Source organism: Huiozyma naganishii, chromosome 3 (genome assembly GCF_000348985.1).
Source record: "Huiozyma naganishii CBS 8797 chromosome 3, complete genome".
Classification (NCBI taxonomy): Eukaryota; Fungi; Ascomycota; class Saccharomycetes; order Saccharomycetales; family Saccharomycetaceae; genus Huiozyma; species Huiozyma naganishii.
In genome coordinates, this window is record NC_035924.1 from 1,227,244 (window position 1) to 1,251,809 (window position 24,566).

The following is a 24,566-nucleotide window of genomic DNA, read 5'->3' on the forward strand; positions in this document are numbered from 1 at the left end:
TTAATAGGCGGTTGCGTAATGGGTTACAGCAAGTTTAAAGACGACTCTCGAATCATAAACTTGAAATGCATGGTCTCGAGATACAACGACACGTTGAGTTCGTACGGGTTGAAGGACCATCAAGTGGAAAAATTGCGGACGTCGCAACTCGACACTATCCGTTGTCTTGCCCTGCTGCTTGTCAGAGTGGCCAAGCTTCTGTTCTTTTTCACTCTGGCATTGCCTGGCTCGGTCCTGTTTATGCCCGTTTTCGTCGTCTGCAGCGTGTACTCGAAGAAGAAGCAGCGTGAAGGTTTGAAGAAATCGTTGGTGAAGATCAAAGGGATTGATCTCCTGGCCACGTGGAAACTCATAGTGGCTCTGATCTTGGCCCCCGTGTTGTACGTGACGTACTCTTGCATTCTGTTGTACATGTACAACCACGACGTCCGGTACACGCGGTGGATCAAGACTCCCTTCGCGGGCAGCAAAGTGCTACAGTTTGGGTACTTCTACGCTGTGCTTGTGACGACGACTTACGCTAGTTTCAAGACTGGTGAGATCGGGGTGGACTTGTTCAAGTCTTTGCCGCCCCTATTTGTGTCGTTATTCTATCCGAACGATAAGATCACGAAGTTGCAGAAGATGCGGCGGGAGCTCTCCACTGAGATCACGGACATCTGCAACGAGCTCGGACCACAGGTTTTCCCGGACTATTGGAAATTCAGTTCTGGGAAGCATGAGGGCAAACCAGGGTCCACTGCTGGTCAGGAGCCGGAAGTTCCCTTCAGCCGGAGCCGGTCTAGCTCTGTGCATTCGTTGGAGTCCGATTTTTCGACAGGACTGTCCCGTGTGAACTCGCGCGGATCGCTCTCCGATATTCCATTCTTCACAGACCCGAAGTCTGCGGGCAAGTACTATTCCGAGGAGGATGACGATGGAGACGGCGAGGCTGTGGCCACGGGGAGCAGCGTCGCCCCCACGAGTGAATCCGTCTCGCACATTACGAGCATGGTGCGTGAGCAGAGGGACACCAAGTAGTAATCCCCCGTCGCCCATCAATTCTTGCTTTGCTATACCTTGCTTAACTTACCTTGTACAAATATGTAACTGTATATTGTGGAGAGGACGTCTATCGAGTGTGGAGGGGGGCACTCTAGTCCTCACCCGCTGGGATCTCGTCCCGGAGCACTTTATTCAACTTCACTCTGATATCGGTGGACATGTCTCCCCTGAGTGTATCTGAGACGAACTCGACGTCGCAATCGAGCTGGACCATCTCTAGCGCTCCTCTGAGCACGCCGCAGAGCACGTTCGAGAACCACAGTTGTCCCGAGGCGCCTGGGGGCAACTCTACGTGTTCCGCAAGCGGGTTCTCGCCAAATACGAGGTCGAAGGAATCCCTAGCGGCGTTCCAGTGGGCGACCTCCGGGGTCAAGTTGAGGAAGATCTTGAACGCACACTTGCTGACCACCTCGCTCGTCTTGAGAAAAGTGTCGCACCGGGGGAGCGCTGTACGGGCGAGGAAGTCCTCTATGAGCCGTACGCCGAGGTTGTACCCGATCTGGAAGAGCTCGCCATTGACGCGTGCATAGTCCCCGGCGTACTCCTCACACAGTTGCGCGACGATCGTCCCGTACGTCAGATGGAAGAACTCTGCGTTCACCTTCTCGACTTTGTTCTTCCACGTGTCGTCGCCCAGCGCCTTCAAGTGGCGCACCTGCGGCGCGTTTGCAGGGTTCGAGCTCGACAGTGAGCTGGAGCGTGACTGGGGCATTGGCAGCTGCTACGGGGGACTGCCAGACACAGACCAACAACGCGATGCACTCGCTCATCCATTCCTTCGAGATCTTCAAATCTGAATAAATATTAAAGGAGCAAGTTTTGAGCCCTGCAAGAAGAAGAAGAAGAAGAAGAAGAAAGTGAGGGCCCTGTTGCCGGTGGTAACTGACGAGACTACGAGGCCGGAGGGGGTCGTGGTGCAACGGGACGTGTGTTACACCGTTTCTGCTGTCTGCCGCTCCCACCCCGAGGCCGTCCCTTCAGAGACCGTTCCGGCAGAGTCATTGCCGGCGGCATCGAAACACAAGACGTCTTCAAGACGAGGAGAAAGGTGCCATGAACTACAACGCGACCAGTACGACCATGCAGTCGTCAACCGGACCGCTGACAGGGTGCCAGCGTGGTCCCCGCGGCGGACCGGCGCGTCACGTGACGCCCGGCCTGTGGACACAGTTTGCAGTGGACCAACGCAAACTGTGGCGGACCCGTTGCTGCCGATGACTTGGACCTGGGCCGGGGTGTACTTAAGGACGAGTGTTGTCTGGTGTCTCTCGTTGGTTGAAGATCTGTTTTACAAGATCCCCAGGCAATGGGACTGGATCGGTTGTCGTTGGTTACTGGGAACAATTGCGACGGGGAAGTACACTTGCTTGTTGGGTCCGGCGGGACCGCGAGCTGCTCGCTGACCGTGGGCCGTGTGAGGCGGCTGTTGGCGCACGGGGCCGTGCCCGTGCTCGTTGGCGTGTCCTCTGCGGCGCACGGGGCAGCAATTGCGAAGGAACTGCAGGGACAGTCGTCCGTGCGGGTGTTGCAGCGTGATTTCATGCTTTCGGACCTCACGACGCTCGGGAGGGCCCTGACCGGTGGGGTCGTCGACCGTGTGTTTGTAAACCTTGCAGTGGACAAGATCAACGAAGTAGAGGCGATATTTGCACAGTGTCGGAAATTGCGCATCCCGATCAACACGTACCAGCAGCCGGAGTTCTCGACGTTTAGTCTCACGCCAACGTACACGGACCCGCAGGGCAGCGGGCTGCAGATCAGCGTCAGCACCAACGGCAGGGGATACTTGCTCGCGGAGCGTGTCAAGCGCGAGATCGTCGCGGGACTCCCAGCAAATATCTCCCAAGTGGTCTCGAACATGGGGCTCGTCAGGGACCAGCTCATCGCGCAGGATAACAACAGGTTGCTAGCGGAGAAGTATTGGGACACTGGACTTGCGGTACCGGGGCTCGGTTACGGGCTCAACGAGGATAACTGGGAGAGCCACAAGTTTAACAGACTCATCCACGAGTTCGACCAGACCGCTAAAGACCAACAGCAACGCAGGACCAGGTGGCTCTCGCAGATCATGGCATACTACCCGCTTGCGAAACTGGCCACTGTGACCTTGCAGGACTTGGAAAACGGTGCCCAGCAACCGGACACTATTGCAGAGACCTCACACCCAGAACACCACGAGACGCAATTGCAAAACCAAACGGGGCCCAAGACCCTCACTAGGGGCACGGCAAGTGCAGACAGTGCGGCTGCTCATGGACAGATATCTCTTGTGGGCAGTGGACCCGGGTCCGTGTCAATGCTCACGCTCGGCGCCCTTAACGAGATCAAAACGGCAGATATCATCCTCGCGGATAAACTGGTCCCGCAGACGGTCCTCAATTTGATCCCACCAACTACAGAGTGCTTCATCGCCAAGAAGTTCCCCGGGAACGCAGAGAATGCACAACAGGAACTGCTCGCTCGCGGGTTATCCGCATTGCAAGAGGGGAAGAAAGTCGTAAGGTTGAAACAGGGTGACCCGTACATATTCGGCCGCGGCGGAGAGGAGTACTCCTTCTTCGCTGCAAACGGGTACGAAGCACTGGTTCTCCCAGGGATATCGTCTTCGTTGGCGTCGACAGTGGTCGCAAAGATTCCGGCAACGCAGAGGGGCATTGCGGACCAGGTGCTTGTGTGCACGGGGACAGGTCGCAAGGGCGCATTGCCAGAGGTGCCAGACTACGTCGCGTCACGGACTACCGTGTTCCTGATGGCACTGCACCGTGCAGACTTGCTCACAGAAGTGCTGCTCCAGAAAGGGTGGGACGCAGATGTGCCCCTCGCAATCATAGAGAGAGCGTCCTGCCCAGACCAAAGAGTCACGAGGACGCTTCTAAAATACCTGCCGCAGGTCGTGCAAGAGATCGGCTCGAGACCACCGGGACTACTCGTCGTCGGCCACGCTGTAAACCATCTGATCCCACAAGAACTCGTCCAGTTCGCGGGGGACCACAAGTACCACATAGAAGAGGGATTCCAAGACATTGACATTCAACCGCAGTTCCTATGAATTGGCGGGGGGAGGGGAGATGGCCCGTCAGACCCAATCGTCGACAGCCACTCGCTTATTTAATAAAATGTACATAATATAGAGATGCATTATTTAATCAAATAATAACTAATTTACTGCAATGTTGCAGAGGTAGGTAGCGTGCTCGACCAAGAGGAGATGCTGTTCAAGAGACTGCTGAGCACTTCGCCTAAATGTATCGGGTTTGCATTTGATATCGATGGCGTGCTTCTGCGTGGGAAGAACCCAATTGCTCGGGCGGGCAAGGCGTTGAGGCTTCTCACCGAGGCCAAAGTACCCTTTGTCCTGCTCACGAATGGCGGGGGCACCCTCGAGGCGCAGAGAACCAAGTTCATATCAGATGCTTTGAAAGTCGACATCTCTCCTTTGCAAATCATACAGGCTCATACGCCATACAAAACGATGATCTCGAGGTACAGCAAGATCCTGGCTGTTGGGTCTCCAGCAGTGAGAGGTGTCGCTGAAAAATACGGTTTCAAAGATGTTGTCCACACGAACGACATCGTTCGGTACAACAAGGACATTGCGCCCTTTTCTGGGCTTTCCCAGGAACAATTGATCGCAAACTCAAGAGATATTCCGGGACTCGACAAGTCCAAATTTGATGCAGTTCTGGTGTTCAACGACCCTAGAGATTGGGCAGCAGATTTGCAAGTGGTTACAGATCTTTTGATCAGCGAGGGAGGCCTGCTGAACACTTTGCGCAGGGAGAAATCTGCCACTCCAGCGGTACCGATATATTTCTCGTGTAACGACTTGCTCTGGGCGAACCCTTACCAATTGAACAGATTTGGCCAGGGAGCCTTCAGACTGCTGATCAAAACACTGTACTCGCAAATGAACGACGGACTACCCCTGAATGACCATATTTTGGGTAAACCAACTAAACTAACGTACGATTTTGCACACCATGTTTTGATCGATTGGCAACAGAAAATGGTCAACAGCCAAGTGGACTCGGACCAGCAGATCCTGCCAGAGATAGGTATCGAACCAACGTTCACACCGTTCGATAAGGTCTTCATGGTTGGAGATAACCCAGCAAGTGATATCATAGGGGCACAGAACTATGGGTGGAATAGCTGTTTAGTAAGAACTGGGGTATACCGTGATGGTGATCACTTAGCAAACGTAGAACCTACCATGATCGTTGACGATGTCTACGAGGGGGTGGTTTCAGTTTTGAATAAATACTCGTGAGACGATTGTAAATACAGTATTTATAGAAGGGTAGTCCCTGGAAATGACATTGACACACAAGGTGTAGTACTTTTACCATCGGACATTTTGCCTGGTCGCTATGAGTGCGATTCCTTCAATTTCCGGAAGCTGCCAGCCAGATACGAGATCCCAAAATAGTTTTGTTTGCATTCATGGCAACCAGTTTTACAAGTCATCCGAAATGGCGTTCAGATTGATGGCCTGACCAGGCTTGAACGCGGGCAACCCCAAGTACGGACAGCCGCTGCACCTGAACGCATCCCCCAGAGAACAAGACCCACATCCACCGATCTTCTTACCGTCAATGGTGAAATCGACTTCGGTCAGCTCGTCCTCGGTGAATTTGATAACTTTGTCCTGCTGCGTTCTAACGTTATCGATCTCTTCCTCCTCTTCCTCCTTGATACCACAGCTACAATCCTTACACGCCTTCTTCCTCTTGGTCTTGCTCTTCCCGCAAGTGATGAAGGTGATTTTACCTGACTTATCCGTGACCAGTTCGTCCTCATCAATAGATTCATCGTCATCCTCGTCGTTCCCGTCGAGGAAACGGGCCTTCGCAGACTCGCTGAACAAGTCATCCTCCTCAAGGTCACCAAAATCCTCCTCCTCCTCTACGCCCACTTTGGGACTAGAGACAGGTACGGGGGTCTTTGCTGCTCTTTTGAACGAGGGTAATGCAGATGTAGATCCGGTGGTCTTCTTTTTAAACGAGGGCAGCGCCGCTGGCTTAGCCCCCGTAGTATTACTTTTCCCCTTCAGGGGAACAATCCCCACAGTAGCGTTCGCAACAGCGGGTTTCTTTATCCAGTGGTACTCACCCACATCACCATCACCACTGACTATTTCAAACCCGTTTAGCAAGGCGTCTACCTTGTACTGATCACTCAAGCCGTACAACAAACCGTCGTCTTTCAAGCTTTCTTGTAAAACCGCAATCAGCATCTTAGGAAATTTAATCTCCTCGAGCTTCTCGGGCGTCAAGTACCTAATAATATCGTACTTCCCGGCCTTCAGATTCACAGAACCGTCGACCACTTTGTTGACCAAGAACTGGTCGATTATCGAAACGTTATCTCTTTTCGCCTGTTCCTTGACTGCGACGACCATCTCAGGCATCGTCGTCACAGCCGGGTGAATAAGCAGCAGTCCCAACTTCCCAGTCATCTTCTCAGTACTGATCTTACCGTGCTCTACCGCGACCGCTGGAGCCAAACAGCCAACGAGTCAGATACACAGAAGACTATCCACTCTCTTTAAGAAGTCATCGCAAACTCCATTAGTAATCCACATTTTACACTCTGAAAAATTTTTGAAAAGAAAAAGTGTCACAAAATACTGTCACAGGCAGTCGAGAAGAGCACGCTGGGGGCCGGTGTCGGGGCAATGCAAAGCTTGCGAGAGCGGCATGTAATCCGGCGTGTTGTGATATACGACACAACTAAAAAAACTGGGCCTTTTACTCTTCTCTTTTTGGGGAAATAAACGGTATTATTGTCCCGGAGGTTTTTAACCCAGGGACAGCCCCGAACCAGTAGAATATACAAAATCTAGCTTTGAGGGTACCATCGTAGCCGTGAGTTTATTGCTGCTAATTTTGTGGTGGCTTTTGGGCATTCTCTGTTTGAGAAATTTGCCTGGCGCCAGCGCAAGTTGATATCGGGCCGGGGCCAGGCACAAGTTGAATGCAGCCTTATTTCTAACCGCCTAGAGCAGTTTCAACAAACCGCCGAGACCTTTACCACTTGATAGTATGTATTTCTTGGATTGACTATAATGTACATAAGCAAGACCGCTATTTCCTCTTTCTGCTGCTGTTGACGTACCTGCCCTTGCCAACGCGGACACTATGGTGTTTCAGGCCGTCGATGGCGAAGGGCGATATGTAGTTGTCCGCGGACCCACCACCAATCCAGTTATTGAGCACCTTCTCGTTGTGCCTACGCGTCCAATCTTCCTGCTTCATCATTTGCTCGTATTCCTTCTGGTCCTCTCTCAGCAGGAGAGGGTCCTGCTTGTGCTTGACATGGACAAACCCTTTGCTCCCGTATCTCTTCTGGGAGTTCTTCGATAGTGGACTCGCCATCGAGAACTTGTTACCACGGTTGTTCCACTGAAAGTTTGCCTTCAAGTGTGGCGTCACTTTCCCGGTCTCACTGTCCACGGAGACGGCGCATCTCAACAACGTGCCCTGTCCACCACAGGAGGGACAGAAATGCTTAGGCTTCCCGTTCTTGGGCAGTGGGAACATATTGAAGCATGCGTGGCATCTCAGCCTGTAGTTTCTTAACCGTTTGATCCTTAGCCCGGAGATGAAGTTCATCAAGTTCAAGTTCATGTGTAAGGCAACATTCTGCACTGCAAAATCACCACTGGCAAGAGCGACCTGATTCTTGGGAGAACTCAACGCATTCTGGCGCTGCTTCTCGGTAGCCTCCACGTTCTGCGAACCAGTAGTGTCCTCACCGCTGTCTCTGATTATAGCCTCCGTTAACGTATCTGGTGTTATCCACTCACCATCGTCGTCCTCATCACAGTAGTCTTCACCAAGTGTGGTGTCAGTTTTGGTTGTCTTCTTGCCCACTGTTTCAAAACCAGCGAGCTCGCTATCTTGAGCAATCTCTGAGTCCTCCTGGAGATCACTGGGACGTTGAGCGGGCTGTTCCTTCTCGATCGACTTCAAAGTGGCAGCGAGTTTTTCTTCTTTGACAGGTTCCACAGTAGCAGCTGCATCTGGAGTGTTTGATTGCTCCTCCATCGTGGCTCCAGCTGCGGACCCGTCCTCACCTCTAGCTAGCCTCTTCTCTCTCTGTTTTTTCCCACCTCTTCTTCTGGGCTTCTTCTTCTGCGCAGACTCATCCTTCACTGGTGCGGGTTCCTGAGCCTGTTTCTTGGGTTGCTCACCGGACGCTTCCGCCTGCTTCCCAAGGACGTCACCTGGCTTCCTTCTCAACCTCCAATCACCTTTGTTCAGTTTGCACTCAAGCTCATAAGCCAGCGCCAGAATGTGGATATCGTTTGCGCTCAGCACGGAGTAGTCACCGGTAAGTCTTGCGAAGTTGGAAACGGCCTTAATCGACGCCTCGTTCGGGTGCACCAGTTGCAGCGTGCCCAGACTCTTCCAGATCTCCAGGTTCTTCCGCGCCTGTGCATCCTTGATCTCCGCAAACACTGTCGGCGTCGTGTAAAAATCCTCTGCAAAATTCTGATAGTGCGAGTACGACTGTGTTATCAGCGGTGTCGCATCGAGCACCAAAGCCCTCACATTAGCAGCACCCCCAATTCCAGACATGGCCACGATTTCTATAGGTCTCAGACCACAGCGGACAAGATGCACTAACTAGTGAGTTCAAGAGCAGCTCATCGCTTCAAAAGTTCGAATTTGTGTCGTCGAAAATTTTTCAGTCGCATCGCCAGTTGGTGTCAACGGACCAGACAGTTGACTGAGCGGTGGCCAATTGTGTGGCCAAGACAGGACGAAATTGCGGAGAAATGACACTGGCGAACGATCTGAAGACCGCTTACGGTATTCTGTACGATGAAAGGGATCCCCCGAGGGCATTGGCGCTGTACGATGCGATTTTGAGGGAGAATCCTAGGTGCGTCGATGCACTCGTGTACAAAGCTGCGTGTCTTGAGAAGCTGTACTTTGGGTTTTCCGACTGGCATAGCGAGGAAACGGTGGAGAATGCACAGTGTTTGTTGGAGAAGGCGTTGAAGGAGGCCGAGGAGAGAGGCGTGCGGTCCAAAATTGGGTTTGTCAGTTTCAGGCTGTTTGTCCACTACTTCAACAGGAAGGATTATGTGCGAGCGGCGGAGTACATGTCGAATGCTAAACTACACGATTATAACGACGGTGCTGTTGCCATATGGCAGGAGAAACTGGATAAAAAACTGAAGAAAACGGGGGCCTCCATGCCCACTGCGCCGACGGCAACTAGGAATATCCCCAAGCCGGAACCGTTACCACAACCTGCACCTGCATCTACTTTGCCGGCCAAGTTGAGAACGGATTGGTACCAGACCTCCAACTCGGTGACAATTTCGCTGTTCACCGAAAACGTGCCCGCGAAGGAGGAGGACATTAAAGTGTCCACGCATGCGGACCAGGATCTGGAAATTTCTTGGACGGGCACTTCAAGTGGTTCTGAGTTCCAGTACAATGTGAAACTGTTTTCTGAGCTGGATCCCGCGTCTGTGAGGCACCAACTATTTAGCAAGAAGGTCGAGATCACCGTGGATAAAAAAATCAAGGGCAAAAACTGGGCTGCCTTGCAGGCCGTTGCAGCACAGTCCAGCTCAACAGCGGGGAAGAAAGGCAAGGACTGGTCCAAGTACAACTTCGATGATATCAGTGACGACGAAACGGAAAAGAGCTCTGCAGATTCGTTCTTCCAAAAGATATACGCGGATGCGGACCCGGATACGAAGCGGGCAATGATGAAGTCGTACATCGAGAGTAATGGCACTGCGCTGAACACCAGCTGGGATGATGTTCGGGATAAAGTTGTCGAAACGTCTCCACCAGAAGGTACAGAACTGAAACACTGGTGATTGCCTTATACACGATACATATGTTCTATAAGTGGATTGAGGTCCCCCCCCGAGTTCATTTTATTGGATTATTACACACTAATGTCCGTCTCCGCTTGTACGAAGGTAGTTCGTGAACATCCCAGACCGCACCGACCCTAGTAGGGTCACCATCAACCATTCGTTTGTGTCCGAGATTCACGGGAGAAAGCAATTTCGTAAGTGGGGTGAGAACGGCCACCGTCTTTTCTTCAAACACAAATTTGGGCTCTCCAGCAGTCGTATTTATTGGGTTCAGCCGTATTGACTTCTTAATGCTGGATTTGGGGGTTTTGTATAGGGAGCAACGACGGTCATTGATTGGTGTAATTTCAAGCTGGCGACAGTTGGAGACAATTGTGTCGACAGCGGTATTTTCTTTGTCCTTAGGTAACTCTGACAGTATATCGTAGTTGGAAGTAATGAATTGCATGACTTTTGCTACGTCGTCTGTGGGTATGTGTCGTAACTCCTCAAGGCAAGTTATGTATATAGGTTCTGTGTTTTCAGGAAGTGCATGGGAAAGTCTTTCTCGACATCTGCGGAGGAGATCGGTTTTGCAACTCTGGAGCTTCTCTCTCGCGTTTACACATTGTTCATCCTCGGGGATACTCGTTTCGTCCAGCAGTTTACGAAGAAGTGATATATCACCCTTGAGCTTGGCTAACTCTAATCTTTCAGTTTGTACCCGTAGCTGGTACTTGGCAATATCCTGGGTCAGCAACTCATTCATGTACTCCAGAGAGTACAGTCTAACATCCTCGTCTGTCTCCGGCGTGGCTTTTCCGTACAAGCAGGAAAGCACATCCAGCTTTTCGTGCAAGCTGGCAATACTGTATGAAATTCTCGACATGGGGTACTCTTACTTCAAGGAAACCAAGTTTGACAGACAGTTTGCTGTGCTCGACAGGTTCCAATCCGAAGAGCCCTCTTTTATACGTAATTTGCCCAAGTATTTGTTGTTTACTCCTTTGGGACCTCTTCTGAGGTAAGCTGCTCCAATTAGGAAATCCAAGATTGGACTCACTTCCTATTTGGTATATTCTAGGAAACAGCGATGACGTATTTTGTGGTTTCCTAAAGACCAGCGAATTTCGATCACCGTATTCTAAAAATAAACCTGGGCAGTCATCGTTGAACGAGCAGCTCCGCTTTGCATGTGACAGTGCAGTGGTCCCGTTGTTATCTTTAGTGAGGTTCTTTTCTTCTTTGCGAGCAAACTGAACTAAAAAAAACCACACAGAGAACGGTCACGACGAAATTGCTGCGCACCAAAATCATGGTTTGTTGAACCTGTGAGGATAATTTGGGAACTCCCTTTGGGAATGGACTCATGACCCGTTACCCTATCCAATACAGTACTGTGAACTATTATCAACCCGACATTTGAGTATACGAACTCGAGACATGCGGATGGCCCGTTATCCGGAACGTATATAAGCCGCAAGGTATCTGCACCGACATCTTTCAAGACCGTCTCTAAATCCAGGACCCAACTAACGAACAAGTCTTAGACAAGCACGCACGACTGATATAACTACATATTTTACGTATACGGCGTAAATACACAATATCAGAGTCCTTACACAGTTTATTCAAACATAACCTCAATGTTTGTTACAATTTTGTTCTTGAAGTAATCTTATATTTTTCCCACCAAAAAAAAGGTTTGTAGAAAGATTCACTGATTGAAGCTGTAAATATGGAGATCTGTGTGGGAAAAGGTACATGCTTGTTTCTCCAAACTTCCAACCCAGAAAAGGAACTGTATTATGGAGTAGCAAGATAAGAACGGTAATTATTTCATTTTAATGTCATCGGCTGCTGTGGTTTTATGCTTTAAGTTTGTGCGCTTTTGGAGAATGGAGAGTTCAGCAATTAGATTTAAAGTTTTGAGAAGGGCGATTCCTGGCGCACTTTAATTATCCCTTTCCCCAGTGCTCTAGGGTTAATGGCCAGTTGAACTTTCAAAGATATACCTATCTTCGCATTGCATAACTGTACAAACAGACGCAGAAAACTGAAGTCAATGAAGAGGCCATCGAAAAAAAGATAAATGATACTGTTGTTAGAAATGTGAGAAACAAACATCCTCGAAGTTCAAATATGAGAATAACGCAAAGCAACGCTAGTGCACGTTTTGGAGAAGGCAGGATCTAAAGTTGTTGTCGTTTTTGACTTGGGTGGGAAAATTCATATGGACCCACTTTTTTATTTGTCATTCAAATGAGCCTACTGCTGGGATTAGGATAACTAATTCTCGCTTAAATGATAAAGCGTAATGCTACTTCTGACACCGACTACAACCAAAACTTAAAATAACTCTCATTAGAATGATATTTATATTACCCTGTAATACATCTCTTTTTGACACCTGGGTGATATTAGGAGATTCTCATGATTTCACAAACAGTAAGAAGTCGTTGCTCTCTTGTCGAAAGTAGAGAAAATCTGTTGGAATAAGTAAATATGATCTCCGAGAAATTGACTCAGAACACCAAGCTGCTCAACAGCAATACCATTAAATCCAAAAAAGAGTTGGAAGAAATACGTGGATGACTTGCGTCTACCCAGAAAGATCTTTTTAAAGTAGTTGGCTATCGAAATGCCCAAACAAACCCAGAATAAAAGAATTGAACAAAAGCAGTTATTTCATAAAGAAGAAATTCACGGCATGGTTTGCTCTCCCACCAAAGATAGTTCACCAATACTCTTGTATAAAAGTGGTGTGGTTGGGTAGACTCTCTGAAATGAAGGCAGAAAATGGTAAAGTTATAAAATTATATCATGAAAGTGCTTCTGTCGATATTCCAAAATTAATAAAATTGGATGAATCTGCAAATTGGAGTCATGGAAACTTAGTGCTACTACTCAGATAGTGCATAGACGGGTATTGAATGCGGATATGAAATTATGATAGTAGCCGATGTTAGGTGGTACTTTATTGGACATTGGTGTTGAGGTTTGTTAGACGCATGAAACTGGAGACTTAAATAAACTGTGAGAGTGGAGGGACTCTTCTAGCAGACGTTGCGTGCCTGGATATGACGTATACACGGGAAATACATATATTTCGGTGAGAAAGTTTTACTTTCAAGACGGCAAAAAGTGGTGTGAGTGTATGTGACGGAAAGACTAGACCCCAGCATATGGCATTTTTGTTTTGGTCTAACAACGGGTGAGACATACACAGGGAGCTGCTGTCCCTTGATGACCTAGGAAATTCCACGTTACCAAATACTACCCTTTATGCGGTGCCCACGAAAATTTTCATAATGTAACATATGTAAAATGAATAGTTAGCCGATTGCAGCCCAACAAGAGGCGACGACCAATCGATGAGTCGAGGAAGAGCGAGCCCAGCGATCTCTGTTCTTCAGCGAACCAAGATAATACTAACATACCCCGAGGAATTGGAGAACGATAAGAAATAAGGAATTACCCCAAGGACAATGGGAAATTAAAAGATATAAAAGGGCAAGACCTTGCCAGATCAGAAGACAGAGGGGGACAGAAGAAAAAAACAGAATAGATAGAAGATAAGGAACAGGATATAGATTATATAGAAGACAGCTACGCAAGAGATACATCTGGAACACCTCTCATCACTTTAAGATACTACCTCTGGAGAGCATATCTTTCAAAAAATCCGGGAACTCGTCCTTGTTAGCTCAGTTGGTAGAGCGTTCGGCTTTTAAACACTCTGTTTAAGCAAGGATAACCGAAATGTCAGGGGTTCGAGCCCCCTATGAGGAGTTCTTTTTTGCATACATATTTTTGAAACCCCGGCCGGGAACTTGTAACACATTCCCTTCTCCCACGGCAAACTGCACTTCTGAGTCAGAGTAGCACTGCATGGGTGAATTAAAAGTAGTAGTGAAAATCATAAAGTCGTTGATGAACATTAGTGGGTCACACCTATCGTTCCCTGCGGCCCGGAAGAATATACGTACTTGTACAGATTGTGTATAAAGCTGTCCCCCGTGGTGGTGGTGCTATACGCGGACATCCGACAGGATGGCCCTGAACTCTTTTGCCTCCTCTGTATCGCTGACGATATCGCTCTGCTGGCGACTCGCCGTGGATTTGACCTTGTTGCACCGTTTGGAGTGTCTTCTGTGCGGGTGGAGTATGTACTCTACGCCGCGACCAGCGTAAATGTCGTTGATACAGACGGAGGATTCCAATGGGTGGTCCTTTTCGTCCAGAGTACGCTTTAGCACTGTATTTTTGAACCGGAGGGATTGTTTCGGACGGTAGTGCCGAGGAGACTGTTTCAAACACGAGGCTCTGTCGAAGATGGACTCTGTGTGAGAATCCACTGAGGATGATAGCGCACAGGACAGCGAGTCATCTGCACTATCGTACGACTCATCGATATCTTCGTAAACTGGGTCCTTCAAAAACGACGAACGTAACCTTGCACCGTCCTCGTGCAGTTGTTGCTGGAACGACGAGGCATGGCCGTCCTTCGCGGGAAGCAAATCTGGCCCGTAGAGCACTGTAACGTCCGTTTCTTTATTCCAGTTGATCGCCAGCGGGTTTAACTTCGTCTTGTTCAGTTTGTAGTAATTTATAGACCAGCGTCTCCAGAGACAGTGGTGCAACCGCACGAGGTACATGCGGTAATCGTCGTCGTCCTCGATAGCGCAGCTGGGCAACCGTAGCAGCTTGTGTTTCCGCATCTTGAGCAGCATCGTCCAGGATACGGGTAATTCCAGCAGCTCGTCGCTGAACTTGTGGTGGAAGTAGTCTATTGCGGCCTTGTTGTAGTTTGTCACATTGTCAAGCAGCATGAGGTTCTGCCTCGAGATTATACTGTCGTCGAGACTTGTCATTGCGTCTGTGCGTGTGTCTATAGATTGTTGGGTGACGAGTAGCCAGCTTTGCAAGACAAGTGCAGCATGCCAAGTCGACACTTCACTGCCTTATAAATGAAAGCGAGATACGGCATATCGCCCGTGCAGAGTGATGTTCCAAGAAAAAGAAACAAAAAACAATGCGGGGTCGCCACACAGTTTCAAAATTTCCCGATTGGGACACCTCCGGGCGGGACTAAAGCCCCGAACCACAGAAACCGCCGCAGCGCAGGGCGGTGACCCCCGCATTTCTTTTTTTTTTGCGGGGGGTAACAGCAATAGGTGTAACCCGGAACTGCGCCGTTGTGCGTGACGGCTTCCTTTTTGGGTGATTACCCGGACCTTACTATTTTGGGAAGCGGCTACCCCAAATGGGAAAACTGTAGTTTAAACAGGAAGGTACTACTCAAAAAGGTAGGTCTTACCGAAAAGTAAAAAGCATGTCTCAATGCGGTAACCGCTTTCCAAAAGGGTAACCACCACCCAAAGTAGCAAGGACAACCCCTATTTCCCGATTTTGTCGGCGTTCCCTCTATCTGTCGCTTATATAAAGAGAGACTGGATGGAGGACAGAGTGGAAGACCCGAATTATGTAATACAGTCGTGCTCCCTTGTCTTTTTGCATAAACCACAGATAATTCCCCACCCCCTCCCCTCTCCCCAATCAAATATGTCTAAACAGTGGGCTGGTAAAGACGGTGCTTTCAAGAGACAGCAGTCGTCGTTCAAAGAGATCGTTTCCCCCTCGCACCCGGTGTACAAACCCGAAATGGGCAGGTACTGGCTGTACGTCTCGCTGGCGTGTCCCTGGGCACACAGAACACTGATCACTAGGGCGATCAAGGGGCTCACCAACGTCATTGGTGTCACCGTTGTGCACTGGCACCTGGACGAAAAGGGGTGGAGACTGCTTACAAGCAACGAGTCCCTAGGTGTCAAGGCGTACACTCTGGCAGGTGGCATCTCTACCTCCAAGGAGGACCGCTCGTACGCCGTCGGTGCTATCCCCAACAACTCCGCGCGTCTGTTCGTCGACTCGACGTTTGACCCGAACAACGGGTTTGACAGACTCTCGCAGCTTTACTACAAGAGCGACCCGGAGTACAACGCCAGGTTCACCGTCCCTGTCCTATGGGATAAGAAGACCAACACCATCGTAAACAACGAGTCTGCTTCTATCATCCGTATGTTCAACTCCGGTGTCTTTGACGAGTTCGCAGGCAGTGACGCGACAGGGTACGATTTGACCCCAAAGAGCCTCACCCCACAGATCGACGAGTTCAACGGGTGGGTGTACGATAACATCAACAACGGGGTGTACAAGGCCGGGTTCGCAGAGTCCGCAGAGGTGTACGAGAAGGAGGTCACGAACGTTTTCGAAAACTTGGACAAAGTCGAGAAGATTTTGGCTGACAAGTACGCCAAGCTTGAGGCTGATTTGGGCAAGGACGCCCGCGACAAGATCCTGCAGCGGTTCTTCACCGTCGGCGAACAACTCACCGAGGCAGACGTCAGACTGTACACCACCATCATCAGGTTCGACCCGGTCTACGTCCAGCACTTCAAGTGCAACTTCACCACCATCAGGGACGGGTACCCTTACATCCACCTGTGGCTCAGAAACCTGTACTGGAACTTCGACTCGTTCAAGGAGACTACAAACTTCGAACACATCAAGCTCCACTACACAAGATCGCACACAAGAATCAACTTCTTGGGCATCACCCCTCTAGGCCCAAAGCCAGACATCAGACCCTTATGAGGACTGTCCCCAAACCCTCTTTTCTATATGTATGTACGTAGGTGTACCCATCGTTTAAGGTTAACTCAGCGACCGCTTAACTCAGCGTTACCGCAACGGGTATCACACCCGGATAAGAACTTCCTATTGCGGCAACATACCAGCGTCCATTTCTCAATCGGGAAATATTCGCGTTAAATTGAGATCCGCGGCCGAAAGAGGAAATTTTGGGCTTTTCTTGACGCGTCGGTCCCAACAGGAACCCTCCGAGAGCAGCTGTGCAGAAATTTCACTCGAGTATATATTGGCCGCTGTGTCGCTTGCATTCTCTCCCCGTGGCAAGCTCTGTACGCATCCCCTGGAATACACTGCCACTGTCCCATCGCCACAAATTCAATGTTTGCAGCAGAGTCGAGGAAGAGAAGGGCAAGCGTGAACAACGAGGGTCAATTGGCCGCTAAACGGTACCATGCAGGTGCACTCTCAACACCGTACAAGAACTCCATACCCATGGAACTGTCCAGTTCCCCCACGAGCGAGGCGTTGTTTTCTAGTGTCGCGAGAAACGACCAGTTGCTCATGAGTTCCCCTCCAGTGGCCGCTTTGAAAAGGAAACAGGTGCCCCAACTACATACTCCTATCCGGCTGTGCCTGAATATCGGGACAGACGGGAAGGCACACATTGGGTCCCTGTCGTCTCCGGAAACCCCCCCCACGAAGGTGCTGGATGCTGGAAGGGCTGTAGAGGAGGATAAGGAGAACTCGTTGCTTACAGAGGTCTCGCAAATTGGGGAGAAGAGCAAGATCTTAAATCTGCTCAAACAGATGAAAAACGGAGGCAATTCCCCCACTAAGCAGAGGGGAAAGCGTGCTGGAGCAACGGCACCACCAGTGCATGTGCCAGCACCCGCACCTGCGTCACCACCGCGTGATCAACACCCGTCGCAGCCATTGAGTCCAATTGCACCAAATAACAGCAACAGACTCTCCGCGAACTATATGCCGCACGCACCAGCGACCCCGGGATCAAACTTTAACTTGAGCTATATACGCACGGGGCTCACCCCGAACATCTCATCCATGGACAAGATCTTGTTCGATAACATACAATCGTCGTACGCACAGCAGACACCACACCGCACAGAGAACAAAAATAACCTACGCAGCCAGCTGATTAACTTACAACATACACTGTCTCCAAAACTGTACTCTGCAGCGAAGAAGACCTCCCCACAAACGGTAACACCCCGTTCAAAGTACACGGGCGGTGACCCGCTGCTGATGGCGTACGATGACCATTGGTCCGACATCATGAGCCAGAACGGGGGCACCAACGTGATGGCTACCCCGCATGGGTCAGCACCAACCACTGCCATCAAGAACTCGAACTCAATGAGCGCATTCGGGACCCCAAGTCTCAAAGTCACAGAACCAGAGACACCCAGGACACAGCAGTCCAATTTGACCACCGCGGGTGTCACGAACAGTTCTCCAGCCCTCATGCCGAACAGCAAGACGCAAGCGCAGCTCAACACAAGAGGTTCTGCCCAGAGTAACAGCACTTTACAGTGCACACCTTTGATACAACAATCGATGGCTGGACTACTGAGCGCCAAGATGTTGCCCAACATGGCTGTCTCGCCAAAGGGGACCCACGAGACGCCAGAACCGATAGACGAATTCCAATCCGAGACGGTAACGGACGACGCCTGTACAGCATTGAAGCAGCTGATCTACCGCCCGTCCTGACCAGATACGGCTCGCCCCTTCCAGCATGAAATATTCTCATCACACCTCAAATGTAATTACCGTATAATAATATGTACCGTACTTAATTAATTAACTCCTGAAGATAATAACACTCCAATTTACGTATCTACAAGCTCGCCCTCTCCAGCGGTCTCTTCCTCCTCCTTCTGCTCCTCCACAAACACTTTACCCAAATATGGCAGTATTGACATCTGGTCGCCCAGAATCTCGTAGTCTATGATCATGCCATCGAAGGCAAAACAGTACTCACGGGCAAAAACCGCGAGGTTACCGTCCACTGATGGAGCCTTAGGGTACCTCTGTGAGAAATGCGTTAGAATCAGTTTCTTGGCCCGCATCGCGTTCGAAACCTCAATGGCTTCGTTGATCGTACAGTGCCGTTTCTTGACAGCGTCCTCGGTCAACTCGTTATCCAGTGTCGCCTCATGGATCAACAGGTCCGATCCCTGCCCTATCCCATTCGCGAAATTCCTCACGTTCGGCCTCGTGTCACCAGAATACGATACTTTGAAACTACGCACCGCGTCCAGCTCAAACTCCATGGTGGAAGAGTACGCCCAATTGCAATGGATCGCACGACACGTTTGAATTTGTTTCATGTGTAGCTTTTTGTAAAGCTCACGTATCGAGACAAGGTCTCTGAAGGACGACGACTCGTCCAATCTCTTCTTTTTTGGGGGCGATCCGCGAGAACCATCGGCAGACAGTTCCAACTCGTCCCAATTCAACGGTTTGGTCTCCAGACGTATATTGGTACCGCTGATGAAGTGTTCGTTACTGATATAAGTAATTCGGGAAAGCACTTCAGGTGCTTCCAGTTTGAGCCATTCCCTCACAAAGTTGTTGTACTGCCATGGCACCACCAGAAACAGACGAGAGTCAGCAATGTCGCGGTTAACCTCGTACCACTTCAACAGGATTGAAACGATACCCAAATGATGGTCTGCGTGCAGATGACTGAGGTACATGAGCTTCAAATTTTGGAAAATGTCACGAACTTGACAAGACGAGAACATTCTGTTTAGTGTTCCCATCGTGTTTTCACCGGCATCTAGTAGCACCATCCGCTGAGACAGTTGGCCATCCGTATCTCTAAACGGTACTTTGAGGAGCGTCGAAATGACATTCCTGTATTTGGAGGGCAGGGCGCTCCCCGTACCGAGAGTAACAATCTCAACGTGGTCTTCTTTGTTGGAGTCTCCACTGTTAAAATGGTTGATGTCTATCTCCTGTGTAATCAACTTTTCGTAGGTTGGTTTCGAGGGCAACTCCAACGGTTTTATATGCTCGTTGTACAGGTGCTCCCACGAAAAAGTATCCTCTGCTGCTGTTATATCACAGTGCAGAGGATCCCTTAGCGGTGTGAAGGGGGAAATTGTCACCGTCGTGTGCTTTGACAGTACGTGTATGTTTTCCCTTGGGATGGATGATGATAGAGGTGTTTCATTTTCTTGTACCACGGTGCAGCCCTCTGGAGTGTTGATTTGGAAGCAGTCGTAAAAATCCTTCGAAAACAGTTGATCAACCCGTGGTAAGTTATAAGAGGTGTTTTGCAACGATTTCAGCTTTAACGTGGTCACTGCGCTGCCTCTAAATGCAATGTTGTTCAGAGAGAGGTTTTTATGCGAGACAATATGGTTCACTGAACTGTTCCCGTGGAACAGTTCCATGAATTTCAAAAGTTCGGGAGAGATCACGACGGAATCAGCTAAGAAGTAGTAGACAACCCCTAAGTCCGTTGCATCGTAACCTTTGAACTTTGTGTAGAGTTCGGAAAGGTACGAGTTGTCTGGGATATCCACAACGAGTATTTTCGCAAACTTCCTCTGAGATTCCAACACTTGTTCTGGGGTCACCTTCGCACCGCTATCGAGCGTGACGGTCCCACCCTTTGCCAAGATTGCGAAGGAGGGACCCTTCGGTACCCCGAGCTTGATGGCTTCTTGTACTTTGAATTTGCCCCTTATTGGCTTGAACGCTATTTCGTAACAAGTCGTTGATTGTTGCAAGTCCACCTGTGGTAGATTAACGTTCACGAAGGGTTCCTGTGAGGCGGTCGCTGCTGGGTCTGCGTCTCGCGGGAACATTTTACCTACTATACTCCGCAGGAACGAGTTACGCGATAGATGGGTCTCACCAGCACCGCTCCTGATACAATGTGTAGTCACTTCGACTACATCGTCTCTGTAGGGGTCTTCCGGTGCGATTCTATTGCTCAGTCCGATTCGGAAACGGAATATAAACGATCTCCACGTGGCAACAACGTAATCGAGAAGCGGACTCCCGTAATGCAGACAGAGTTTCTCTCTTCCCTGGTCCGCTATGGTGAGAATAAGCCCGGGCAACCCACCGACGTTAAACCAGTCTAGTTGACCTGTGAGAAAGATATTGGAAAGTTTGGACAGTCTGATTTTGTTTTCTGTGACAGCTCTCTGAGCCCCCTCAGAGACGTTCCCGATCAGGTACTTGTCCCCATGGTTCGATTGTAGAAGCAGCAGTGGGTGGCCTGTATCGGAAGTGCGCTGCGTCACGGTAGAGATGGTGAACATCGACGGCGTGGACTTTCTCGGCGATGCAACTTTTCTGAGAACTGGCACGGGCAGTGACGAGGATTTCCTGAATCTGTGGCGAAACAATGCGGCAGACACAACGGGATATACAGCTGCGTTACTACTTTGCCCATGGAGGTTACTATCACAAGCTCATCGCAAAATTCACACCATAAAAATTTTCATTTTTTGGTGCAATTTGTGACGCAAAGCGACGATGAGCTGTGAATGGTGGACACCGGGAGGTCCTTCAAGGGCTTTCAACGGGGAACAAGACGATTGCAGTGATGGCTGGTGGATGAGCAGTGGGTTTCAGGTAACTTTTTGTATTTTTATTTCGCCTGGAAACCACCCCAATGACTGTCTTGCTGCAGGGCAGAGTGTTATTAGAATGGTGGGCAGAGAAGGAGCCTTGCACACGTTCATTTAATACCTTCACACTTGCCCCGCCACTCTGTAAAATTTCTAACCAGCCTTACGCTCTCCAAGTGTGTCACACTTTTCCTAGTTGCTGTGGAATCACCAGAATTTCCCCAGACAACAGCCCTTGTCGCTCCAAACCACCATATCTCATGGCACAGCCAGGCTACCACCAGGCCACCACGCAGGATAACACCAAGGTCACTGTCCCAGTACGCGGTGCCCTGTCCCGCAGGCTCACCAATCAGGAATTCCCAGATCCGGTAATTCCAGATCTGACGTGCCTCCAGAGTCTGCCCCACTACCAAAGCTCTACCGTTTCTCGAGATGAAGAGAACACATTGCACCCCACTACTTGGCCCAAGTAGACCCCCCGTCGCCCATTCAGAAGCTCACAGAGACCACCCATCACGGTCACCGCCGGGCCCGCAGTAGTGAACCGCCAGGTGTTACCCAGTCGCTGCTGCTCTTCGAGGAACTGTTCGAAGAGAGAAGAGAGACCGTCTCTAAGTTGAGCAGAGGTGAACCGGTTGTGGTTGCTGTTTGGAGGCTTGCGGGAGGCGTATCAGCTTACAGAGAGTGATGCAGATCGTACAGGCGAGTTTGCTGAGGCGGCTGAATGTTGCTGCAGTGCGGTACAGGGCTTTCAGCTCGAAAATGGCCGGGTCCACCGGGCAGCGGCGGGATACGGACGAGGATGCGGACAAGTCGCCGCTGCGCTCTGGGCCTTGCACTATATACAACGCGCAGAAATCTGCGTGGAACCCACGCGGGTACCTCAAGTACAAGTGGTCCCCCGGGGTGCACTTCGACCCGGCGCCGTCGTCTCCCACGGGGAGCATCAACAGCGAGACGATCCCACGAAGCTTCATTCCGAAGAGTGACCCGCGTGCAGCGCAGCGCGGGCCTCCACCATCGCCCTTACACACGGACGTAGCATTGGCGCCGCGTGTTCTCGAGGGGAAACGCCACGAGAAGAGCTACCATCTGACCCCCAGTGACGTACAACGGATCCAAGAGTTACGTGCTAGAGACTCAGCGAAACATACCCGCAAGAGACTCGCGAACATGTTCCACGTTTCCCCGCTGTTCATCTCAATGGTGTCCACGGCACCAGCGGCGCAGACGCTCGAGATGCGCACCAGGCTCGCGCAGATCCAGAGCAACTGGAGCGAGGGCAGGACTAGGGCAAGACGCGACGCACACCGCCGCAAACAGCTCTGGTACCGTGCGTGAACACAGAGCACAGCTTCCCTGGGGGGTGTGCACCCATGACAGGGCCATCCCAGGGCGACTTGGGGTGTGCCCTCGACCGCTACAGGGCGCGGTGTGCGGGCGTTCTGCCCGACTACTTGTAGATAACAATAGCGATGAAGATTATATAATTTACTCTTATATAAACGTGCAATGGTGCCATTGCAAGATGAGTTTGCTTCGCTCCACTGTCAGATAACCAACAGACAGGACGAGATGTCGTACAGTGACTACAGCGACGGGTACAGCGACGAAGGTGTGCAATTCCGCACGGAGGCGGACCTGGACGCGTACTTGGACGACGAGGAGTACGATCTGATGGGCGCGATGGTGCCTCGGGTTCGCAAGTTGCTTGCGAGCAGGGCCCCGAACAAGCAGTTCAGCTCGTTCCAAGTGAAACAGGCCCTGTGGGACTCAGGGTTTGACGTAGAGTCAGCGGTGATCGCCTGTGTCCGGCCAATTCAAAGGCTGCGAAACCAACACCTACACCTACACACACACCTACACCTGCTCCTGCCCCTGCCCCTGCCCCTCGCCACAGACTCCTTTGACTGGCTTGAGGAGGAGGATCCAGAAGACGAGGCACGCTCGCGGAGCAGCAAGCAGGCAGAACCGCAACGGTTCACGCACAAGAGGGCGACGAAACCCACAAAACCACGATCCCCAGTGGACGTCGCACAGTACTTGCGCGGGATGAAGCCGCATCTCAGCTTTGTAGTGCTGGGCCACGTCGATTCAGGGAAGTCGACACTTATGGGAAGGGTCCTCTACGACGTAGGTGTCGTCTCGCAGCAGCAACTGCACAAACTGCAAAGAGAGTCAGAGAAGATCGGTAAGTCCTCCTTCCACTTGGCGTGGGTCATGGACCAAACCAGCGAGGAAAGAGAGCGCGGTGTCACCGTCTCAATCTGTACTAGTGAGTTCGAAACCAAAGGTGGAGCATTCACGATCGTGGACGCCCCTGGGCACCGTGATTTTGTGCCCAACACCATTGGAGGTGTCTACCAGTCCGATGTCGCGCTCTTGACCATAGACTGTAACGTCAACGGGTTCGAGTCCGGGTTCGACCTCGACGGCCAGACGAAGGAACACACGCTGCTGGCAAGATCCATGGATATCCGCACCGTCGTCGTAGCGATGAACAAGATGGACACGGTCAATTGGTCACAGAAGAGGTTTGAGGAGATCAGGGGCAAACTGACACCGTACTTCCGCGAGATCGGGTTTCAGGACGACCAGATCAAGTGGGTGCCCCTCAGCGGGATGACGGGTGAAGGTGTACACAAGATCCCATACCCTAGCCAACAGTACTGGTACCATGGACCAACTTTGATCGAGTTACTGGAGTCCCTAGCGGAAGTACCCGCGGAGAAAAACGTCGTCGACGCGCCGTTCCTCTTCTCAGTAATGGAGAGCGACCCGTCATCGAAGAAGAACGACGAGGCCATAATCACGGGGAAACTGGAGAGCGGGAGTATCCAACCTGGGGAAACAATCAACATCTACCCATCGGAACAGAGCGCTCTTGTCGACAAGATAATGTTCGGGAAGGACGATACGGTGAAGCCCGTAGCCGTGAAGGGCGAGTTCGTGTCGTTGAGATTGCGCCAGGCTTTCCCCAAGGAAATTGAGAATGGGGATATCGCTGCTGCGGTGACGGTCGACGACGTCCAAGTGATGCGGACTTTGAAACTGAGACTGCTCACGTTCAAGATGAATAGACCACTGCTGCCGGGCACTTCCGTCATGCTTTTCCATGGGGTGTACGAACAGCCGGCGCGGATCAGCAAGCTGATCGCTCTGTTGGACAAGGCGGATCCGACAAAAGTACAGAAGAGGAAAGTAAAGCACTTGCCCTCGAATCAAATCGCCGTGGTCGAGGTAGAGCTCACAGATAAGAGGCAGTGGCTCCCCGTGCTACCATTTGACAAGAATAAGCATCTGAGCAGAATCATCCTCAGAAAGGACGGGAGGTCCATTGCTACAGGTGTGGTCATTGAGTGAGAAACTCACCTGGGAGTATGCGCCAAGTATTAGACAACTATGTATTATTTATGTACGTGTGA

General features: G+C 50.7%; 14 protein-coding genes and 1 non-coding gene across 15 annotated transcripts in view; 9 read left to right on the plus strand and 6 right to left on the minus strand.

Moving 5' to 3' along the window:
• GPT2 (bifunctional glycerol-3-phosphate/glycerone-phosphate O-acyltransferase GPT2) overlaps window positions 1–1,020 on the plus strand; it is a gene marked incomplete at both ends in the record, with an annotated part of 2,148 nt that extends 1,128 nt beyond the window's left edge. Inside the window, one exon of the mRNA XM_022607368.1 lies at window positions 1–1,020. This exon is cut by the window's left edge and continues 1,128 nt beyond it. Coding sequence (XP_022463971.1) covers window positions 1–1,020 — 1,020 coding nt within the window.
• Window positions 1,021–1,135: 115 nt separating this feature from the next.
• BET3 (TRAPP complex core subunit BET3) lies at window positions 1,136–1,756 on the minus strand (the record flags this gene model as incomplete). Its single annotated transcript, XM_022607369.1, has 1 exon — window positions 1,136–1,756. One exon carries the CDS (start codon window positions 1,754–1,756, stop codon window positions 1,136–1,138), a length of 621 nt encoding a protein of 206 aa, XP_022463972.1.
• A 594-nt stretch (window positions 1,757–2,350) lies between these two features.
• On the plus strand, window positions 2,351–4,093 carry MET1 (uroporphyrinogen-III C-methyltransferase; the record flags this gene model as incomplete). Its single annotated transcript, XM_022607370.1, has 1 exon — window positions 2,351–4,093. One exon carries the CDS (start codon window positions 2,351–2,353, stop codon window positions 4,091–4,093), a length of 1,743 nt encoding a protein of 580 aa, XP_022463973.1.
• Window positions 4,094–4,252: 159 nt separating this feature from the next.
• Window positions 4,253–5,314, plus strand: KNAG0C06350 (uncharacterized protein; the record flags this gene model as incomplete). Its single annotated transcript, XM_022607371.1, has 1 exon — window positions 4,253–5,314. One exon carries the CDS (start codon window positions 4,253–4,255, stop codon window positions 5,312–5,314), a length of 1,062 nt encoding a protein of 353 aa, XP_022463974.1.
• Window positions 5,315–5,500: 186 nt separating this feature from the next.
• On the minus strand, window positions 5,501–6,502 carry DRE2 (electron carrier DRE2; the record flags this gene model as incomplete). The annotated part of the gene is made up of 1 exon (XM_022607372.1): window positions 5,501–6,502. The coding sequence occupies one exon, from the start codon at window positions 6,500–6,502 to the stop codon at window positions 5,501–5,503; it is 1,002 nt and encodes a 333-aa protein (XP_022463975.1).
• Window positions 6,503–7,130: 628 nt separating this feature from the next.
• NOB1 (rRNA-binding endoribonuclease) lies at window positions 7,131–8,627 on the minus strand (the record flags this gene model as incomplete). Its single annotated transcript, XM_022607373.1, has 1 exon — window positions 7,131–8,627. One exon carries the CDS (start codon window positions 8,625–8,627, stop codon window positions 7,131–7,133), a length of 1,497 nt encoding a protein of 498 aa, XP_022463976.1.
• Window positions 8,628–8,827: 200 nt separating this feature from the next.
• SGT1 (co-chaperone SGT1) lies at window positions 8,828–9,889 on the plus strand (the record flags this gene model as incomplete). Its single annotated transcript, XM_022607375.1, has 1 exon — window positions 8,828–9,889. The coding sequence occupies one exon, from the start codon at window positions 8,828–8,830 to the stop codon at window positions 9,887–9,889; it is 1,062 nt and encodes a 353-aa protein (XP_022463977.1).
• Window positions 9,890–9,944: 55 nt separating this feature from the next.
• KNAG0C06390 (uncharacterized protein) lies at window positions 9,945–10,760 on the minus strand (the record flags this gene model as incomplete). The annotated part of the gene is made up of 1 exon (XM_022607376.1): window positions 9,945–10,760. One exon carries the CDS (start codon window positions 10,758–10,760, stop codon window positions 9,945–9,947), a length of 816 nt encoding a protein of 271 aa, XP_022463978.1.
• A 2,807-nt stretch (window positions 10,761–13,567) lies between these two features.
• KNAG0Ctrna9K lies at window positions 13,568–13,663 on the plus strand. The gene is made up of 2 exons: window positions 13,568–13,605; window positions 13,627–13,663. It is a non-coding gene; the product is annotated as a tRNA-Lys (tRNA).
• Window positions 13,664–13,902: 239 nt separating this feature from the next.
• On the minus strand, window positions 13,903–14,745 carry KNAG0C06400 (uncharacterized protein; the record flags this gene model as incomplete). The annotated part of the gene is made up of 1 exon (XM_022607377.1): window positions 13,903–14,745. The coding sequence occupies one exon, from the start codon at window positions 14,743–14,745 to the stop codon at window positions 13,903–13,905; it is 843 nt and encodes a 280-aa protein (XP_022463979.1).
• Window positions 14,746–15,436: 691 nt separating this feature from the next.
• On the plus strand, window positions 15,437–16,528 carry ECM4 (S-glutathionyl-(chloro)hydroquinone reductase; the record flags this gene model as incomplete). Its single annotated transcript, XM_022607378.1, has 1 exon — window positions 15,437–16,528. The coding sequence occupies one exon, from the start codon at window positions 15,437–15,439 to the stop codon at window positions 16,526–16,528; it is 1,092 nt and encodes a 363-aa protein (XP_022463980.1).
• Window positions 16,529–16,903: 375 nt separating this feature from the next.
• On the plus strand, window positions 16,904–18,256 carry MSA2 (Msa2p; the record flags this gene model as incomplete). The annotated part of the gene is made up of 1 exon (XM_022607379.1): window positions 16,904–18,256. One exon carries the CDS (start codon window positions 16,904–16,906, stop codon window positions 18,254–18,256), a length of 1,353 nt encoding a protein of 450 aa, XP_022463981.1.
• A 119-nt stretch (window positions 18,257–18,375) lies between these two features.
• Window positions 18,376–20,826, minus strand: TRZ1 (tRNase Z; the record flags this gene model as incomplete). The annotated part of the gene is made up of 1 exon (XM_022607380.1): window positions 18,376–20,826. One exon carries the CDS (start codon window positions 20,824–20,826, stop codon window positions 18,376–18,378), a length of 2,451 nt encoding a protein of 816 aa, XP_022463982.1.
• A 1,077-nt stretch (window positions 20,827–21,903) lies between these two features.
• MRPL20 (mitochondrial 54S ribosomal protein mL58) lies at window positions 21,904–22,482 on the plus strand (the record flags this gene model as incomplete). Its single annotated transcript, XM_022607381.1, has 1 exon — window positions 21,904–22,482. The coding sequence occupies one exon, from the start codon at window positions 21,904–21,906 to the stop codon at window positions 22,480–22,482; it is 579 nt and encodes a 192-aa protein (XP_022463983.1).
• A 171-nt stretch (window positions 22,483–22,653) lies between these two features.
• On the plus strand, window positions 22,654–24,504 carry KNAG0C06450 (uncharacterized protein; the record flags this gene model as incomplete). Its single annotated transcript, XM_022607382.1, has 1 exon — window positions 22,654–24,504. The coding sequence occupies one exon, from the start codon at window positions 22,654–22,656 to the stop codon at window positions 24,502–24,504; it is 1,851 nt and encodes a 616-aa protein (XP_022463984.1).
• Between the last annotated feature and the right edge of the window lie 62 nt (window positions 24,505–24,566).